General features: G+C 47.1%; 1 protein-coding gene across 3 annotated transcripts in view; it reads left to right on the top strand.

Moving 5' to 3' along the window:
* Positions 1–20811, top strand: part of si:dkey-183c6.8 (protein O-GlcNAcase) — a 64605-nt gene that overhangs the window by 23953 nt on the left and 19841 nt on the right. For 2 of the 3 annotated variants that reach the window (XM_052038488.1, XM_052038505.1), the window contains 7 exons: positions 3984–4155; positions 5533–5631; positions 7772–8044; positions 11421–11525; positions 14724–15334; positions 16663–16837; positions 18277–18333. In XM_052038488.1, the coding sequence (XP_051894448.1) occupies positions 3984–4155; positions 5533–5631; positions 7772–8044; positions 11421–11525; positions 14724–15334; positions 16663–16837; positions 18277–18333 (1492 nt within the window). The remainder of the gene's footprint in view (positions 1–3983; positions 4156–5532; positions 5632–7771; positions 8045–11420; positions 11526–14723; positions 15335–16662; positions 16838–18276; positions 18334–20811) is intronic. The other variant, XM_052038497.1, reaches the window with a different exon arrangement.

The raw sequence follows: 20811 nt of genomic DNA on the forward strand, positions 1-20811 counted from the left end.
CACCCTCCCTAAAGCCTCGATATCCTTTCTATAGTGAGATGACCAGAAATGCACGCAATATTCTAAATGCAGCCTAACCAGAGTTCTGTAGAGGGTCTGTAGAGTTCTGTACCTTAAATGCATCTGTAGAAGTTTGTCAGTGTGTTTGGTGACATGCTTAACCTCCTTAACCTCCTAAGGGGTGTAGGATTAGAGTTTGGATGGGAGCTGGGGTTTGTGGTGAGGCGTTAACCATGTTGTTTCAGAATTGGAGTCACACCCAACCCCAACCAGGAGGAACACGACACTCCGAGAGCTTCGTGTCACCTTTACTGAGATCAGTTCTTGCATTCCCAGGTCTGGTTTGAATTGAATTGAAATTCTCCTTCGGCCCCATTCATCCAGGAACAAACATCATCAAAAAAGGGCAGAACGTTGGCCCAGCCTTTCGAGCTAGCCCCTCACAGCTCCAGTGATCCTGACCTTGGGTGCTGTCTGTGTGGAGTTTGCACGTTCTCTGTGTGTCTCTCTGGGTTTCCCCTGAATGCTCCGGTTTCCTTCCATGTCTCAGAGGTGTGCTGGTAGGTTAACTGGCTGCTGTGCATTGTCTCATAGTGTAAGCGGGTGTCAAAAGGTATGATTTGCAGGGTTACAGAGAAAGCCTCCTCTGCTCGAAGGCAAACAAACCCAGCCTACCCGCTCTCTTTATTACTGAAACGTTCAATCCCAGGACACAGCCTGTTAGCAACTTTTATGGAAACACAAGGAAAGCTGTAAATATTCATTCTGACCAAAACTTGGAGAGTGAATCATTGGGATCAATTCCAATTTGCAATCAGTAACACTGTGGCTGATTGCAAATCACCTGACTGCTCCATTACAACCTGAGGGTTTCTCAATCCACTGAATGGACCGTACAGCGTCCTTGGGCAAAGTCAGAGGTGGAGGGGTCTACTTCTTAATCAATAACTCGTGCTCGGACATGTCGGTCCTGGCGAGCTCCTGCTCACCCAGCCTGGAATATCTAACGGTGAAGTGTTAACCATACTACCTGCCACGAGAGTTCACTTCAGCTATCCTGATGGCAGTCTACATCGTACCCCAGACGGATGTGAAGCCTGAACTCAATGAACTATACTCGGTGGTCAACAGCCTTGAAACAGGATACCCTGAGGCCCTCTTCATCATTGCAGGTGACTTCAACCAGGCCAACCTAAAGAGTGTGTTGCCAAAGTACTACCAGCAGGTCTCCTGTCCCACCAGGGACCCTAACACTCTTGACCATTGCTATACAGCCTTCTGAGTCACCCCCCACCCTGACTTTGGTAAGTCAGACCACCAGGCTGTGCTCCTTCTCCCTGCATACAAACAGAAGCTGAAACGGGAGGATCCAGTACAGAAAGTCATGCAGTGCTGGTCTGAGGAAATAGATGAGCTTCTACGTGACTGCTTTGAGTCAGTGGACTGGATCATGATCAAAGACTCAGCTGCCAGCCTAGATGAGTATGCCACCACCATCACGGACTTTCTCAGCAAGTGTGTTGAGGACTGTGTACCAAAGAGGATAATCCGGGTGTTCCCAAACCAGAAATCATGGATGAACTGGGAGATCCACTCCCCACTGAAGTCAAGGACTGCAGCATTCAAAGTAGGTGACACTGACCATTACAAGAAATCGAGATACAACCTCCATAAAGCTATCAGGGATGCCAAGAGACAATACCAGTCCAAAATAGAGTCCCAAACCAGCTGTCAGTTGTGGCAGGGTTTACATGCTATAACGGGCTACAAAAGGTTGCATAGTTAACAACAGTGCATCCCTTCCTGACGAGCTTAAAGCATTCTATGCGCGTTTTGAACAGAAGGGCATTGATTTGTCACTACCCACCCTGACAGCCTCCAATGCACCCAAACCCATGGTCATCAGTCTTCCGAAGTGTGAACCCATGGAAAACATCTGGCCCGGATGGTGTCCCTGGCTGTGTCCTGAGATCCGGTGCAGATCAGCTGGTGGGGTTATTTGCAGACATTTTTAACTTCTCCCTGCTTCAATCTGAGGTTCCCTCCTGTTTTAAGAAGACCACTATCATCCTGGTACCTAAGAAAAACAAGGTAACGTGTCTTAATGCCTACTGACCAGTGGCTCTGACATGCACCGTCATGAAGTGCTTTGAGAGGCTGGTCACGACATGCATTAACTCCAGCCTCCCGGAAAACCTCGACCCACTGCAATTCACCAATCGCCAAAACAGGTCTACAGTGGACGCCATCTCCCTGGCCCTACATTCATCTCTGGAGCACCTAGACAGTAAAGACACCAATGTTAGACTATTGTTTATTGACTACACCTCTGTCTTCAATACTATAATTCCAAGCAAACTCATCACCAAACTCCGAGACCTGGGACTCAACACCTCCCTCTGTAACTGGATCCTTCACTTCCTGACCATCAGACTGCAATCAGTGAGGATAGGCAGCAACACCTCCAGCACGATTATTCGCAACACCGGTGCCCCACAAGGCTGCATCCTCAGCCCTCTACTCTACTCCCCATATACTCATGACTACAAGTTTGCAGATGACACCACCGTAGTGGGCTGTATCTCAAATAACGATGAGTCGAAGGAGATAGAGAGCTTAGTGGCATGGTGTCATGACAACAACCTTGACAAAAGAGCTGGTCATTGACTTCAGGAAAGGGGAAAGTACACATGCACATTACACACTCACTAACTTTTATTGATGCACCATAGAAAGCATCCTATCTGGATGCATCACGGCTTGCTGCGGCAACTGCTCTGCCCAGGACCACAAGAAACTGCAGAGAGTTTTGGACACAGCCCAGCACATCACAGAAACCTGCCTCCCCTCCATGGACTCTATTCTTCTCGCTGCCTTGGTGAAGCAGCCAGCATAATCAAAGGCTCTACCCACCCGGGTCATTCTCTCTTCTTCCCTCTTTCATCAGAGGGCACCTACCACCAGGCTCAGGGACAGCTTCAATCCCACTGTGATAAGACGATTGAACGGTTCCCTTATACGATGAGATGGACTATTGACCTCACAATCTACCTTGTTATGACCTTGCACCTTATTGTCTACCTGCACTGCACTTTCTCTGTAGCTGTGACACTTTACTCTGTATTCTGTTATTGTTTTTACCCTGTACTACCTCAATGCACTGTGTAATGAATTGATCTGTATGATCAGTATGCAAGACAAGTTTTTCACTGTACCTCGATACAAGTGACAATAATAAACCAATACCAATACCATCATCAAAGATCCCCACCATCCGGGCCACGCCATCTTCTCACAGCTACCGTCAGGCAGGAGGTACAGAAGCCTGAAGTCCCACCCCACCAGGTTTAGGAACAGCTACTTCCCTTCAACCATTCAGTTCTTGAACCAACCGGCACAACACTAATCACTACAGTTTAACAACACTGTGACCACTTTGATCACTTTGCACTAAAGTGGACTTTTTTGTTGTAATTGTGTTCTTCCTTGTAATAATTGTGCATAATTTATGTTTTTCTTGTGAATGCTGCTTATCTGATGCTCTGTGCCTGTGATGCTGCTGCAAGTCAGTTTTTCATTGCACCTGTGCACACATGTACTTGTGCCTATGGCACTCGACTTTGACGTTGACCATTAACAACTGTGCCTTCAGCTACTGAGACCCCAAGCTCTGAAGTTCCTTCCCCTAAGCTTCTCCCTCTTGAACCCTTTCTACTTCTTGGAACAGACTGTGACCAAGGGCAGCTATGGAACTATCGGTGCTGAAATCTGCTCGTGTGAACCACTTCATCGGAAGTGCTATTGAAATTCAAGTTGCTGTTGTACTGCATTGAAATTCATTGTACTGAATTGAAATTCAAGTTGCTGTTGTTGTTGCTGATGTTTCAGTGATTGCTACTGCTACCATTTTAAATGTGACCAGTGTGGGTGTCTCATCATTTGTCTCCAGCTGACCTCTCTGGCAACTTTTTGCTCTCCCGCAGGTCAAGGGCTTTGGGTGCATGGCTTTTGCCATCCTCTTCGATGACATCGACCATACCATGTGCCCCACCGACAAAGAAGCCTTCAGCTCGTTCGCTCATGCTCAGGTTTCAGTGTCCAATGAGATCTACCAGTACTTGGGGGAGCCTCCGGTCTTCTTGTTCTGTCCGACTGGTAGGTTAGAACACGGCTCCTGCACGCCAGCACAAACACAGATCGTGCATCATGGGTGGTTGTTAAAATCATTGAGACTTATCTCACCTGGTGTGACTCTGAGTGCACACACCATTCAAATATAAGATGGCCATTTAAATTGGTAAATTGGTTCATTATTGTCACACGTATCGGGGTACAGTGAACAGCTTTGTTTTGCATGTATCCATACAGATCATTTCATCACATCAGTACATTGAGGAAGTAGAAGGGAAACCAATAACAGGATGCAGAATGAAGTGTTACAGTTACAGAGAAGGTGCAGTGCAGGCAGACAATAAGGTGCGAGGTCATAACGAGGTAGATTGTGAGGTCAAGAGTCCATCTTATCGTACAAGAAGTCTGTTTAATAGTGTTATAACAGTGGGATTGAAGCTGAGCTGGTGGTATGTACTTTCAGGATTTTGTACCTTCTGCCTGATGGGAGAGGGGAGAGCGGAGAAGAGGGAATGTCCGGGGTGGGTGGGGTCTTTGATTATGCTGGCTGCTTTACCGAGGCAGTGAGAAATGTAGATAAAGAGGTCATGAAGGGGAAGTTGGTTTCCATGATGTGCTGGGCTGTGTCCACAACTCTCTGCAGTTTTAGTGCGGTCTTGGGCAGAGCAGTTGCTATACAAAACCGTGATGCATCCGGATAGGGTGCTTTCTATGGTGCATCGATTAAAATTGGTGCGGGTCAAGGCTGACATGCCGGATTTCCATTCAGATCATTTCATCACATCAGTGCATTGAGGTAGCAATAACAGAATGCAGAATAAAGTGTTACAGAGAAAGTGCAGTGCAGGCAGACAATAAGGTGCAAGGTCATAACGAGGTAAATTGTGAGGCTTCCTCAAAGTCTGATGGGTCAGACAATGCATTCATTGTTAGAGACCTCTGGTAATTGGGACATCTCCTCTGGTCTTTAGGCATCTCATTTGTACCTATCCTAGTGCTCAGCTAGTGCCAGGGTCAACTGGGTGGAGTTGCAGGACTCCCATACAGACGTCCCCTTGAGGTGGGAGTGGAATGGAGGGATAACCACTCCACAGACATGACAAGCACTCTGAAAAAATGTTGCGGGATAGAAATGAACAAAAGTGAGTGTGTCCATAAATTCCGGGGTCTGATTGTGAATTCCCGTTCATTCCCTTCGTTTTCTTCCCCTTTTCCCTATGGCTGTGGTATGTTGTTCTCTGAGCTGATACGTGGCTCTCAACCCTCCCAAATAAACCGTTACCTGGCAGCACCCTCTATTGTTCCCTTGGTAACAGCTACTAATGCAGTTAACAGAAAAATATAAACCTTTGTGAGCAAAGCTCTCACCACCTTTCTCTGTGTTCTTTGGATGTATTTCAGAGTACTGCGGTTCCCTGTGCTACCCTAGTCTCAACATGTCCAACTACCTGAAGATCATAGGGGACAACCTTCACCCTGGCATCGGGATCATCTGGACAGGTGAGAACCAGAGTGCCTACTGGTGGCTGAGTGCTTCCCTGCTTTGCGTGTTCGTCCATTGACAGGACGGAGGCATCTCAGGCAGAGGTCCCCGTTTATTGCCCTTGAACTGGAGGCCTGCTGGCTCCTTCAGCTCCGTCCATTGCTGGTGTCACCTATATGCCAGGTAAGGAGAGGAGAATCCCTTCCATAACAGGACACTAGTTGCCAGGTGGATTTCCGCAAGAAGCAATAATTCTGCAGCATGGTTACTTCTCCTGGACTTGTCATCCAGGTTCATGTGCCTGAATTTACATTCCTATCTATTTAGATTCATGGGGAGATTCAGCACGGAATCGAGCAAGTCCATCAATTTACACCAATCCTGTTAATCCCATTTTCGTTCTCCCCACATTCTCACCAACTCCTTCCAGATTCTACCACCCACCTGCATACTTGGGCCAACTTACGTCTTTGGGATGTGGGAGGAAGCTGGAGCATGTGGAAGAAACCCACAGGGAGAACGTGCAAACTCCACCCAGACAGCACCGGAGGTCAGGACTGAACCTGGGTCTCTGGCACCATGAGGCAGTGAATGTACAACCACTGAGCTAGCAGACCCTTGTGCTGCTGCATATCATCGACACATGGGCATTGACACATTATCAGTACACCAGCATTTGTACATAATATTGAGATGAGCATTGATACATTGTACTGACACGTGGTCATCAATACATGGGCATCAGTACATAGTATCAGTACACCGGCATTTGTACATAATACTGAGACATGGGCATCAATACATAACATCGACACTTAACATTGACACATAACATTAATGTGGCCTTGACACGTGGCATTGACACATGGTCACTGTTGGTTAGACCATTCACTGCCCACTTATAGTCAACCTCAGAGTTTCCCTGTAGTCACGTGTTGAGTAGGATAGACCTGTTCCCTTCCCTCATTGACATTAAAATAATATCTTGCATTTCCATTGTGTCTTTCACAACCTCAGGATGTCCCACTGTGTTTTGCCACCAGTAAGATATTTCTGAAGACTTGAAATATCTTCATTAATGAGCCAGCACTCTGATCTCATGTATTGTTGTTAATCTGGCATCTCAACCGTGAGAGTGGGAATCGAACTTGCGAACCTCCGTGTTGCCTGTCTCCTACCATACCCTGTTTCCTGTTGTGTGCTACTTCAGTTAAAGTTGAGGAAAAAAAGATCTACAACTCTATTGTGTTTTCCCCTGCTTTTCTTTAAAGTAATAGCACAGGATTTTATGACATCCACTTGAAAGGGTAGATGGAACCTCAGCTTAACCAGAAGACAGTCCGCCCTCATTGCTGCCGTGGGAGAGTTAGGCCGGATTATTGGCGGTGTGGGTATTGAACCGATAGAGGTGCAGTCATTGACTGAGGAATTAGATCCCAGTGTTGTCCAGAACAAGAGGAGGTCGGGGGGAGGGGTTGTGTTTGCCAAGTAAGAGATGAGCATAGAACATAGTACAGCACAATACAGGCCCTTTGGCTCACAATGTCGTGCCGACCTTTAAACCTCTCCTAAGACTATCTAACCCCTTCCTCCCACATATCCCTCTATTTTAAATTCCTCCATCTGCTTATCTAGTAATCTCTTGAATTTGGCCAATGTACCTGCCTCCACCACCGCCCCAGGCAGCACATTCCATGCCCCAACCACTCTCTGGGTAAAAACCTCCCTCTGACATTTCCCTTGAACTTTCCACCCATTACTTTAAAGCCATGCCCTCTTGTATTGAGCACTGGTGCCCTGGGAAAGAGGCACTGGCTGTCCACTCTATCTATTCCTCTCAATATTTTGTACACCTCTATCATGTCTCCTCTCATCCTCCGTCTCTCCGAAGAGTAAAGCCCTAGCTCCCTTAGTCTCTCCTCATAATACATACTCTCTAAACCAGGCAGCATCCTGGTAAATCTCCTCTGCATCCTTTCCAATGCTTCCACATCCCTTCCTATTGTGAGGCGACCAGAACTGGACACAGTACTCTAAGTGTGGTCTAACCAAAGTGTTATAGAGCTGCATCATTACCTCGTGTCTCTTAAACTCGATCCCTCGACTTAAGAAAGCTAACACCCCATAATAAGCAGTGTTTATCTTTGTGTGTTTTAGGCAGCACAGTTATCTCCAAGGAGATCTCTGCTGAATCGGTGGCGGAGGTTCAGGAGGTCATTAAGCGTCGGCCGCTGATATGGGACAACCTTCACGCCAACGACTATGCCCAGCGACGGGTGTTCCTGGGACCGTACAAAGGACGTCCCTCCAGCCTGGTCTCCAAGCTGCAAGGCATCTTGCTCAATCCCAACTGTGAACTTGAGGCTAACTACGTGCCCATCCACACCCTGGGCACCTGGTACAAGTGTGGCCTGCGGGCAGCAGAGTCCAGTGAGTTGGGTACACAGCATGGGCAGGGAGCGACAGGTGGGGTTACAGTCGGAAGGGCAAGACAGGGTTACAGTGAAGGCTTGGGATTGGTAAATTGGTTTATTATTGTCACCTGTACTGAGATACAGTGAAGAAATTAGTTTTGCATGCCAAACATGCAGATCAGTTCAAAAACATAAGTACTTTGAGGTAGTACAAAGGAAAATCAATAACAGAATGCAGAATAAAGTGTTAGAGTAAACAGAGAGAGTGCAGTGCAGGCAGACAATAAGGTGCAAGGGCCACGACAAGGTAGATGGTGAGGTCAAGAGTCCATCTTATCGTACTAGGGAACCAATCAATAGACTTATAACAGTGGGTAGAAGCTGTCCTTGAGCCTGGTGGTACGTGCTTTCAGGCTTTTGTATCTTCTGCCTGATGGGAGGGGGGAGAAGAGAGAATGTCTGGGGTGGAGGGGTCTTTGATTATGCTGGCTGCTTTACCGAGGCAGCGAGAAGTGTAGACAGAGTCCATGGAGGGAGGCTGGTTTCTGTGATGTGCTGAGCTGTGTCCACAACTCTCTGCAGTTTCTTGTGGTCACGGACAGAGCAGTTTGCCGTACCAAGCCGTAATGCATCTGGATAGAATGCTTTCTATGGTGCATCGATAAAAATTGGTGAGGGTTGAATTTCCTTGGCCTTCTAAGGAAGTAGAGGTGCTGATGTGCTTTCTTGACTGTAATGTCTACATGGTTGGACCAGAACAAACTATTGGTGATGCTTACACCAAGGGACTTGAAGCTCTCAACCATCTCCTCCTCAGCACCACTGATACAGACAGGGGCATGTGCTTCATCCCCACTTCCTGAAGTCAATGACCAGCTTTCTTGTCTTGCTGACATTGAGGGGAAGGCTGTTGTCCTGGGGTTAGATATAGGGTAGAGTTTGGATAGGGAAAGTGGTTAATTTGGGGATTGCAGGGTGGGGATGCAAACATTATTGGTTATTATTATTAGTTTATTATTATCACATGTACCAAGATACAGTGAAAAGCTTTTGTTTTACATGCCATCCAGGCAGATGGTTGCTTACTTTAGTATATCGAGGTAGTACAAAAACAGAATACAGAATATAGTTACAGTTACAGAGAAAGTGCAGTGCAGGCAGACAATAAGGGTGAGGTAGGTGGGGAGATGAAGAGAATTGGATGGGGGAATGGAGTTGGAATGGGAGCTGAGTTAGTGTGGGGAGTGGGGTGTGATTGGACAGTGGGGTTGGAGTGAGCAGATTAGGCAGGATTGGAATGAGGTCTGTGGTTGAAGTCGCAGACCGTAGGATTGGACTGGGGAAGGGGGACAAGGTTTGGAGTGGGGCAAGGGTCAGTAGGGGTTGGGACCAGGGTGGGGTTGGAGTAAATCAAAGTCGTTTATTGTCATATGCACAGGTGCAATGAAAGACTTACCTGCAGCAGCATTAGAACATAGAACACAGAACAGTACAGCACAGAACAGGCCCTTCGGCCCAAAATGTTGTGCCGACATAGCTATTCCCTCCAACCTACAGAATGCCCATATCCATCTATTTTTCTCTCATTCATGTGCCCACCTAAGCCCCTCTTAAAAGCCCCCAATGAATTTGCCTCCACCACCCTATCAGGCAACGCATTCCAGGCATCCACCACTCTCCGAGTAAAAAACTTACCCCTCACATCTGTTCTGAACCTACCCCCTCTCACCTTAAAAGCATGCCCTCTGGTATTGGATCACCATTAAAGGCACATAGCATCATGTAAGAAGCATTCACAAGAAAAACATAAATTATACACAACTTTTACAAGAAAGAACACATTTAGAACAAAAAAGAGGTCCACTTTAGTGCAAAGTGATCAAAATGGTCATTGTGTTGCTATACCGAGCTAGTGATTAGGGTTGTGCCGGTTGGTTCAAGAACCAAATGGTTGAAGGGAAGTAGCTGTTCTTGAACCTGGTGGTGTGGGAATTCAGGCTTCTGTACCTCCTGCCCGATGGTAGCTGCGAGAAGTTGTCATGGCCCGGATGGTGGGGATCTTTGATGATGAATGTTGCCTTCTTGAGGCAGTGCCTCCTGTAGATACTCCCGATGGTGGGGAGGGATGTGCCGTGATGTATTGGGCGGAGTCCACTACTATCTGCAGCTTCTTACATTCCTATGTATTTGAATTGCCGTCCCAGACCATGACGCAACCTGTCAGGATACTTTCAACAGTCCATCTGTAGAAGTTTATCAGAGTGTTCGGTGACAAGCAGAACCTCCTTAACCTCCTAAGGTATTAGTATTGGTATTGGTATTGGTTTATTATTGTCACTTGTACTGAGGTACAGTGAAAAACTTGTCTTGCATACCGATCATGCAGGTCAATTCATTACACAGTGCAGTTACTTTGAGTTAGTACAGGGTGCATTGATGTAGTACTGGTAAAAACAATAACAGTACAGAGTAAAGTGTCACAGCTACAGAGAAAGTGCAGTGCAATAAGGTGCAAGGTCACATCAAGGTAGATCGTGAAGTCATAGTTCATATTGTATAAGGGAACTATTCAATGGTCTTATCACAGTGGGGTGTAGGATTAGAGTTTGGATGGGAGCTGGGGTTTGTGGTGAGGCGTTAACCATGTTGTTTCAGAATTGGAGTCACACCCAGCCCTAACCAGGAGGAACACGACACTCCAAGAGCTTCGTGTCACCTTTACTGAGATCAGTTCTTGCATTCCCAGGCCTGGTTTGAATTGAATTGAAATTGTCTGTCTACCCCATTCTTCCAGGAACGAACATCACCAAAAAAGGGCAGCACACTGGCCCAGACTTTCGAGCTGGCCCCTCACAGCTCCAGTGACCCAGGTTCGATCCTGACCTTGGGTGCTGTCTGTGTGGAGTTTTCACGTTCTCTGTGTGTATCTCTGGGTTTCCCCTGAATGCTCCGGTTTCCTCCCACATCCCAGAGTTGTGCTGGTAGGTTAACTGTCCGCTGTACATTGTCTCATAGCGTAAGTGGGTGTCAAAAGGTTACAGGGTTTGCAGGGTTACAGAGAAAGCCTCCTCTGCTCGAAGGCAAACAAACCCAGCCCACCCGCTCTCCTTATTACTGAAACGTTCCATCCCAGGACACAGCCTGTCATCCAAGTAAGTTAGCAACTTTTATGGAAACACAAGGAAAGCTGTAATTGTTCACTCTGATCAAAACTTGAAGGAGAGTGAATCATTGGGATCAATTCCAATTTGCAATCAGCCATATTCCCAGCAGGTTGTTATAATTTCCGGGGGCAATGTGAGCTGTGAGTCTAAGTAGAGCAAGGGTTTTGGAGTGGATTTGAGGGCTGGATGCCTCTGACAAACAGCTAACACCATTAACTTTGTTTTCAGATACTGATGAGGGAGCTGAGACCTGCCAAATGTACTGCCCCAATGAAGCCCTGAAATTGGCACTGGTTGACTGGTTAAAGGAAGTCAACAGACCTTTGTGCCCAAGTGAGTGCGTATCTTTTATAACTTTTTAGTAGAAAACATAATCATTGGTTTTACGCTTTTATTACCCATCATAAATTGTTCTTAAACCACTGCAGTCCTTCTGGTGAAGGTGCTCCCACGACGTGTTGGGGAGGGGGTTCCAGGATTTAGACTCAGTGACAAGGAAGGAACAATCATATGTTTCCCAGCCAGGATGGTGCATGAACTGAAGCTTTTTTGATATCATCAGGGTTCCAGTTTCCTTCACTTTCAATTACAGGGAGTCGCTGGATTACGAACGAGTTCCGTTTTTGAGTCTGTTCAGAAGGCGAATTTGTATTTAAGTTACATACAGTTCACATCTAGCGTCAATTAGTCAAATGTTTGTCTTAGTATATAGTGTATATTTTACCTAAAATATCATAAATATAATAATGCTTAAAACACGCAGTGTTTTGAGCGATGCGCAAAGTAGTTTGCCCGTTCATTAGTATGAACCATTGTGTGTAACTCGATTTTTTAAAATAATAGGGTTTACGGAGGTCAGTTCGTAAGTATGGGCATTCATAAGTCGGGTGTTCATAACCCAGGGACTTCCTGTAATTGTGTTTGAAGTGTTGCCAATCTCTAGGGAGAAATCGGTATTGGTTTATTGTTGTCACATGTACCGAGACACAGTGAAAAGCTTTTGTTTTGCATGCCATCCAGACAGGTCATTCCATACACAAGTACATCGACGTAGTAAAAAGGAAAACAGAATGCAGAATATAGTGTTGCAGTTACAGAGAAAGTGCAGTGCAGGCAGACAATAAGGTGCAAGGGCCATGACAAGGGAGATTATGAGGTCAAGAGTCCATTTTATCGTACAAGAGATCCGTTCAAGAGCCTGATAACAGCAGGCTAGAAGCTGTCCTTGAGCCTGGTGGTGCATGTTCTCAAGCTTCTTTATCTTCTGCCCAATGGTGGGGGGGGGGGGGGGGAAGCAGAGATAACAACTGGGGTGGGAGGGGACCTTGATTATGTTGGTTACTTTCCCAAGGCAGCGGGAAGTGTCGATGGAGTCACTGCAGGGGAGGCTGGTTTCTAATTTGTACATGTAAGGTTCCAGAAACAGCATATACTTGAATGATACCAATAATCCCTTTAATGTTGTTTATTGCATTCTTAAGTATCAGTTCTGGAAGTGTTGACGCTGGGAGGAGTTACCAACACTCTGAGAGGATTGATGGGGATTTGGATTAACGTCGTATTGACAACCTTCCAGCTCTGAAAACTAAGATAAAAGTGCGGTAGACAATCAGTAATGTAATTGGTATGTTGGTCTTTATTGTAAGAGGAGTTGAGTACAGGAGTAACAATGCCTCACTACAATTATATGGGGCCTTAGCGAGACCACGCCTGGAATATTGTTAGGGAGAGGTTGGATAGGCTAGGACTTTATTCCTTGGAGCATAGTACGCTGAGGGGCGACCTTGTTTGTGTGTCCTCCCCGTGTCTGCGTGGGTTTCTTCCGGGTGCTCCGGTTTCCTCCCACGTTCCAAAGACGTACGGGTTAGGCAGTTGTGGGCATGCTATGTTGGCGCCGGAAGTGTGGCAACAATTGTGGGCTGCCCCCAGAACACTCTACGCAAAAGATGTATTTCACTGTGTGTTTTGATGTAGATGTGACTAAGAAAGGTATCTTATACAGTAGAGGTGTATAAAATCATGAGGGGCATAGATAGGGTGAATGCACTCAGTCTTTTTCCCAGGGTTGGGGAATCAAGAACTAGAGGGCATAGGTTTAGGGTGAGAGGGGAGGGATTCAAAAGGGACCTGAGGGGAAACTCCTTCACCCAGAGGGTGGTCAGTATATGGAGCTGCCAGAGGAAGTGGTTGAGGCAGGCACAATAACAATGTTTAAGAGACATCTGGACAGGTACATGGATAGGAAAGGTTTAGAAGGATATGGGCCAAATGCGGGCAAATGGGAGTAGCTTAGATGGGCATCTTGGTCAGCATGGACCAGTTGGGCTGAAGGGCCTGTTTCTGTGCTGTATGACTCTATGAATCTATTGTGCACAATTTTGGTCACCTTTCCTCAGGCAGGATATACTCGCTAGGGAGGGAATGGAGCAAATGGTTCTGGAATGGCAGGCCTGTCTCATAAGGAAAGATAGAGCAGGCAAGGCCTCTGTTCTTTAAGGTTTAGAAGAATGAGCAGTAACCTCAGTGAAATATACAAAGTGTGCGACCACGTGGGAGGATGTGTCCCCAGCTGAGGTGTGTGGAACCAAGGTTCACTTTGCAAAGTGAGGGGTCCACTGTTTAGAACTGAGATGAGGAGAAATTTCTTCACTCACAGCGTGGTGGATCTTTGCAACTCTCTCCCACAGAGAGTTGTAGAGGCTCAGTCAGTGAGTTCGTTCAAAACAGAGATGGACAGATTTCAGGACTTTAAAGGAATTAAGGGATATGGGTTTAGTGCAGGAAACTGATGGTGAGGTACAAAATCAGCCATGGTCCAATTGAATGGTGGAACAGGCTTGAGGGGCTGAAGTACAGCTGATCGTGTAACTGTGACTGTAACTCCCTCAGTCCCACACTGGGCAGGGCCACCTGGATCTTGTGTTTGTTTCTCAGAAGGTAGGTGGGGACTGTTAACTTTGAGGTGAGAGGGCTACACACTGAGCCTCAGCTGACGGTTGGACCTGTCCTACTGACAGCAAGAAGATCAAAATGGACATTAAAACATCCATGGTGACACAAGAGACAGCAGATGCTAGAATACGGAGCAACGAACAGAAAGCTGGAGGAACTCAGCGGGTCAGGCAGCAGCGAGGGAAATGGCTAGTCGACGTTGCGGGTCAAGATCCTTCACTTCAGAGTGTTGACTGTCCATTTCCCTCCACAGATGCTGCCCGACCCAGTGAATTCCTCCAGCCTCTTCTTTGTTGCTCCAGGTTCCAGCAACTGCCGTCTCTTGTGTCTACATTAAGACATCCATCTCCTTGGGAATGGGAGTCATAGAGTAATACAGCATTCACCCTATCTATGCCCTTCATGATTTTATACACCTCTGTAAGATCACCTCTCAGTCTCCTATGCTCCAAGGAGTAAAGTCCTAGCCTGTCCAACTAAGTTGAAGTGGGAAATAGAAGGAGATTGATCAGGAAAGGAATGGATATCTCAACGCGAGCAAGGGTGGGATTAACTTCTTTCAATTGGTCCTTCTGGCAGGCAGACAGCTTCCAAAGGAAGAAAGGGCGGGAGGGCTGGTGATCCAACCCACTGAAGAAGTTATTCTAAATGGGAAGGTTGAACCAGACACGAGGAAGCCGGGAGTAAACTCTGACCCACAGGCTCGACAGAATGCATTGAAGGAGTCAGTAAAGGCAGGAGAGACCCCGCCGTCACGAGACCAGGGACACGAGGGTTCGGAGGTCAGCGGCAGCCAATGCCCTGTGACAGTGGTTAGCCAGGAGGCGGAGAGCGAGGATCCTGGACCCAGGGAGTCTGGGACCCAGAATGCACCGGAGGCTCCCGGGAACCTGGAGGAGGAGTTGGCAGGGAGCAGCCGGTCGACCGACAGGCTCCCAGAGCCGGTGAGAGCCGGGGACGGATCGACCGAGGTGGCCGACGGGACCCGAGCTGCGGGCAGCCCCGGGCAGGTCAAGGGAGGGGGCCGCCATTCCCCTGATCTGACCCTGGATGACCTGCGGCTGATGGTGGACCTCTTCCACCTGCCGTACGAGCATGGCGAGGAGACAGCACGCAGGCTGCGGGAGTTTCAGTGGCTCAAGGCCAACACAGACTATGTGAGTGCCAACACCAAGATGGACAGCCAGAAGGTAAGGAGCGGGGAATAGAAGGGTGGGTGGGCGAGGAAAATAACACCACAGAGAACTAGCGAGTGTGCTAAGCTGCACACAGAGAGGTCACCCCAGCCTCCCAGCCTTGGTATTGGTATTGGTTTATTATTGTCACTTGTACTGAGGTATAGTGAAAAACTTGTCTTGCAAACCATTCATACAGGTCAATTCATTACACAGTGCAGTTACATAAAACATAGAACAGTATAGCACAATACAGGCCTTCAGCCCACAATGTTGTGCCGACCTTTAAACCTCGCCTAAGACTATCTAACCCCTTCCTCCCACATATCCCTCTATTTTAAATTCCTCCATATGCCTATCTAGTAATCTCTTGAATTTGACCAATGTACCTGCCTCCACCACCGCCCCAGGCAGCGCATTCCATGCCCCAACCAGAGGCGCTGGCTGTCCACTCTATCTATTCCTCTTAATATATTGTACACCTCTATCATGTCTCCTCTCATCCTCCTTCTCTCCAAAGAGTAAAGCCCTAGCTCCCTTAGTCTCTCATCATAATCCATACTCTCTAAACCAGGCACCATCCTGGTAAATCTCCCCTGCACCCTTTCCAACGCTTCCACATCCTTCCTATAATGAGGCGACCAGAACTGGACACAGTACTCTACATTGGGTTAGTACAGAGTACACTGATGTAGTACAGGTAAAAACAATAACAGTACAGAGTAAAGTGTCACAGCTACAGAGAAAGTGCAGTGCAATAAGGTGCAAGGTCACAACAAGGTAGATCGTGAGGTCAGAGTCCATCTCATCGTATAAGGGAACCATTCAATAGTCTTATCACAGTGGGGTAGAAGCTGTCCTTAAGTCTGGCGGTACGTGCTCACGCTCCTGTATCTTCTACCTGATGGAAGAGGAGAGAAGAGAGAATGACTCGGGTGGGTGGGGTCTTTGATTATGCTGGCTGCTTCACCAAGACAGCGAGAGGTAAAGACAAGGAGGAGAGGCTGGTGTCTGTGATGCACTGGGCTGTGTCCACAACTCTCTGCAGTTTCTTGCGGTCCTGGGCAGAGCAGTTGCCGTACCAAACCGTGATACATCCAGATAGGATGCTTTCTATGGTGCATCGATAAAAGTTGGTGAGAGTCAAAGGGGACAAACCGAATTTCTTTAGATAGTAGGTGTATTGTTGGTTGCGGGGTGGATAGATTATTGAGCAGGAGGAATAACAGGATCAAGGGAGCGGGTTGGATATGGGAATTGGTGCTTGGTAGTGAAGTAAGTGATGTGATGAATGTTGTCCATGTCACATGCTCCCCACCGTCCTGACCTACCTCACCCCCCAGGTGGAGGAGTGGAGAGCACGCGCACAAGTGTTCCAGCTCTGGTGCGACGGGATTGTCCAACTCTACCGGCAGTTCATGAGAAGCTCCAACAGGGCGATCGTCTACGACCTCTACCCTTACCTCTGGGACATCAGGAACACACTCCTCGTTGTCAAAACCTTTGTGTTGTGGCTGGGTGAGTGAGCAGTTCCATTTATCACTTGTGAGGAGGGTTAGGCGCTAGTGAAATGCTGTACCCGAGGGGGAAGGTGAGGCCATGTTGGCTTGAGACCTGCATTGACCACCATGTCTATCATTCTGAAAGATCAGCGATCAAAGGTCATACCCTACAGGTTTTACCTGACCTGGATGTGGCTGGGCAGCTTCTTCCTTGGTATTGGGACTGCAGTGTCTGGGATCTCTCATCTGGCAGGGCTCCCTCCTGGGTATCCACAGCTCTGCTGTCTGGCAGAGATCCCTCCCAGGCTTCCTCTGGTAAGTCTGTGGCTGCCCGACTGATGCAGCTCAAGGCTGGGCGAGTGTGGTCTCTCAGTGTCCTGTTGCCTGTTTAACGAGTCCTGGACCACCCTTACATGGTTGATGGGGATGGCCTTTCTTGACCTCACCAAAGCCTTTGACTCTGGAGGAATGGTGGGGTATCTGTCTCAAATTTGCCTGTTTTAGGATTTAATCTCCATTTTATACATAGTGTAGTGGTTAGCATAGTGCTATTACAGCGCCAGCGACTTGGGTTCGATTCCGGCCGCTGTCTGTAAGGAGTTTGTACATTCTCCCCGTGTCTGTGTGGGTTTCCTCCCACATTCCAAAGATGTATGGGTTAAGAAGTTGTGGGCATGCTATGTTGGCGCCGGAAGCGTGGCGACACTTGTGTGCTGTCCCCAGAATACTCTACACAAAAAGATGTATTTCACTGTGTGTTTCGATGTACGTGTGACTAACAAAGATATCTTTCTAAAGATATCTGCTGCATGATAGAACAGGAACAGGCTCTTCAACCCACGATGTAGTGCATTAATAGTGAAGATTCTGTGCTGCAGAACAAAAACAGGGCTGAGTACTGGTTCACCACATTAGGTGTGCCAAGTGCCCGACAGATTTTTCTCCACTTTGATGAGTTGAAGGGAGCACAGGTTGCACTTTTTCCAGTAATGCTGACCCAGTCCACTCTGGATAAGAACTGGCGAAACTCTCAAAGTATCAATCCCCTTCATTTACGGGACTGCTAGTTTTTCTCAATCACCACCTGGAATGGGAAACCTTCTGTGACCACTCTGAAGTCTGAGAGACAGGACGTGAAGACGTGATCTTACCCAGTCTCGGTGCAGAATTGTCTAAAGCAGGACGGCACCATCACCCCAAACGCTTTTCTGGGTGTGAGGTTGGGACTTGTCTCCTCCGCCAGGTAGTTACTTCTATCAGTGGACAAATCATGGTCATGGGCAGATAGATCATGTACAGATCATGGTCATTTTATGTGAGGAAAATGATGAGACGGATCTCAAGAGATTTAACTCTGTTGGTGGGTGAGCTTTTGGGCTGTGAAGGGGTGTACACCGATGATAATTCTGCCGGCTGCAACAAACTCTTGTTGATCATTAATTGCATTTCTCCCAGATGGCCGTATTGAGAAGAACACCTACTCCTTTAACTCTTGGATGAACTGCTTCCAGTGTGAGTATTATTGTGTTTTAGTCTTGTTACGATCAAAGGTCAGGTCTGTGAGGGAGCAATGCCCTTGGCCGCTGACCTCAAAACCATTCCTCGCGAAAGCTGAGAACACCCCGTTCCTGAGAAATTCCTATTTTCCGATGCCCTCTTCCTGGCTGCTCTCCCAGGTTCTACTCACTATAAGCTTGAAGTCAGCCAGAGTTCTGCTGACTGTGTCAGACACATTGCCTGGTATGTGTTGACCTATATTGATGCCCATTAGGAATTTAAATTCTCATACTCGTTTGCAAATTCCTGCACTGTTTCACCTCCTCAAGCCCAACAACCATCAGCGATCTCTTTGCCCATCCTATTCCGGACCCTTGCTATCCCTGATTCCCGTTCCACTGCCATTGGCAGCCATGCCTTCAGCTACCAGGGATTCTGGCATCCAATAACGAATGCCGCAATGCTGGATGAGCAGCCAATCATATTAAAGAATGTTCACGTAGTAAACTAGGAAGGGAAAGGCATAACTTTTAACTTAAACTTTTACCAAAATGCACAACCGTGATGGAGGTGTATAAAATCATGAGGGTGAATGTGCACAGTCTTTTCCTAGGGTTGGGGAATCAAGAACTACGGGGCATAGGTTTAAGGTGAGAGGGGGGAGATTTAATAGGAACCTGAGGGGCAACTTTTTCACTCAGAGCAGAGGGTGGTGCATATTTGGGAAAGCTGCCAGAGGAGGTGGTTGAGGCAGGAATTCCTCCAGCTGCTTGTTATTTGAATTTATGAATCTATTTGGCCTCTGCCTATCTCTCACCTTACACACATGGCTTCATTTATTGGCTGAAAGGCACATTAGGATATCCTGAAGTTATGAAAGGTGGTGTGTAGTTGTATCATATTAAACAAGTAATGGAATGTGAAGATTGTGGAGCGGTGGTGGTTAAACAATCTGCACATCAAAGCGGACCTGTCTGTTATCACCACCACACCAGCCACTTAGATTGAAAGACCAGCCTTGGTGTTAACAGGGACAGCATCTTCTGAGAGAAAAGGGATCCTTTACACAACAATCAGCAAATTCCAAGTGCCTTGGTTAATAAACATTGAAGCCTGTGTTTGGGACTCAGTTCAACTGTGCCGAGAACCTTCATCCCCTCGAGTGTGCTGCACCATTCGGTGTTATCACAAGTACCTTTGGCCCCAATTTACTTTTCCCTTCCCCGTACCCTTTTAACCCTAACAGAAATTCATCACTAAGGGTGCTCACCATCCGGGACATGCCCTTTTCTCGTTACTACCATTGGGGAGGAGGTACAGGAGCCTGAAGACTCACACTCAATGATTCAGGAACAGCATCTTCCCCTCCGCCATCAGATTTCTGAACGGTCCATGAACCCATGAACACTACTTCGTTATTCCTTATTTTTTGCACTATAGGCTTACCCATTGCCCTCTATTTTTCTCAGGTCCATGTACCTATCCAAAAGTCTCTTAAAAGACCCTATCGTATCCGCCTCCACCACTGTTGCCGGCAGCCCATTCCACACACTCACCACTCTCTGAGTAAAAAACTTACCCCTGACCTCTCCTCTGTACCTACTCCCCAGCACCTTAAACCTGTGTCCTCTTGCGGCAACCATTTCAGCCCTGGAGAAAAGCCTCTGACTATCCACATGATCAATGCCTCTCATCATCTTATACACCTTTATTTATTTTTGTAATTTATAGATTTTTATGTCTTTGCACTGTGCTGTTGCCGCAAAACAACAAATTTCACGTCGTATGTCAGTGATAATAAATATGATACTGATTCAATACCATGTTTGAAATGAACCATTGACCCGGTATCTGTTACCATTCGAGAAAGAGTCTTCCAACTTCTCCTGTCCTAGACATATTTCCTAACCTCATTCCAGAAAAAAACCCTTGCTCTGCTTTTTAGACTCTGACCCCTGGCCCCCAAACCCCTCGGCTGACAGGAATAATTTCTCCCCTCTTCTTTCTCCTTAACATCTTGAATCAAATCAAATCAGCCCTTAACCTTCTACTGGGGGGTGTTGCCCCAGTTAGTGTAAGCTCTCCTCAGAATGTGACCATTCCGTTAAAATGATTAGGTTATTGTTGTTTACACCTCCTCTGGGTTGATTTTTTTGTCTCTTACTACCCTCCGTACCAAATCCACACCCTTTGTGTCATCCAGTGTCTACCCTATCACATAAAACTTAGAACAGTACAGCACAGGAACAGGCCCTTCGGCCCACCATGTCTGTGCCGACCCGTGATGCCAAATTAAACTAATCCCACCTGCCTGCACGTGGTCCGTATCCCTTCATTCCCATCCTGACTGAATGTCTCTTAAACAGGCCTGCCCTTTTGTAGTCTCTCGCCTTCCCATTTTTCTTTGCACCTTTTAATTTTATCTCCAACTGGTTCTAGTTCTGATGTGTGTCATCAACCTGAAACATTAACTCTGTTTAGAACAGTAACAGT

Source organism: Pristis pectinata, chromosome 2 (genome assembly GCF_009764475.1).
Source record: "Pristis pectinata isolate sPriPec2 chromosome 2, sPriPec2.1.pri, whole genome shotgun sequence".
In the NCBI taxonomy this organism is placed as follows: domain Eukaryota; kingdom Metazoa; phylum Chordata; class Chondrichthyes; order Rhinopristiformes; family Pristidae; genus Pristis; species Pristis pectinata.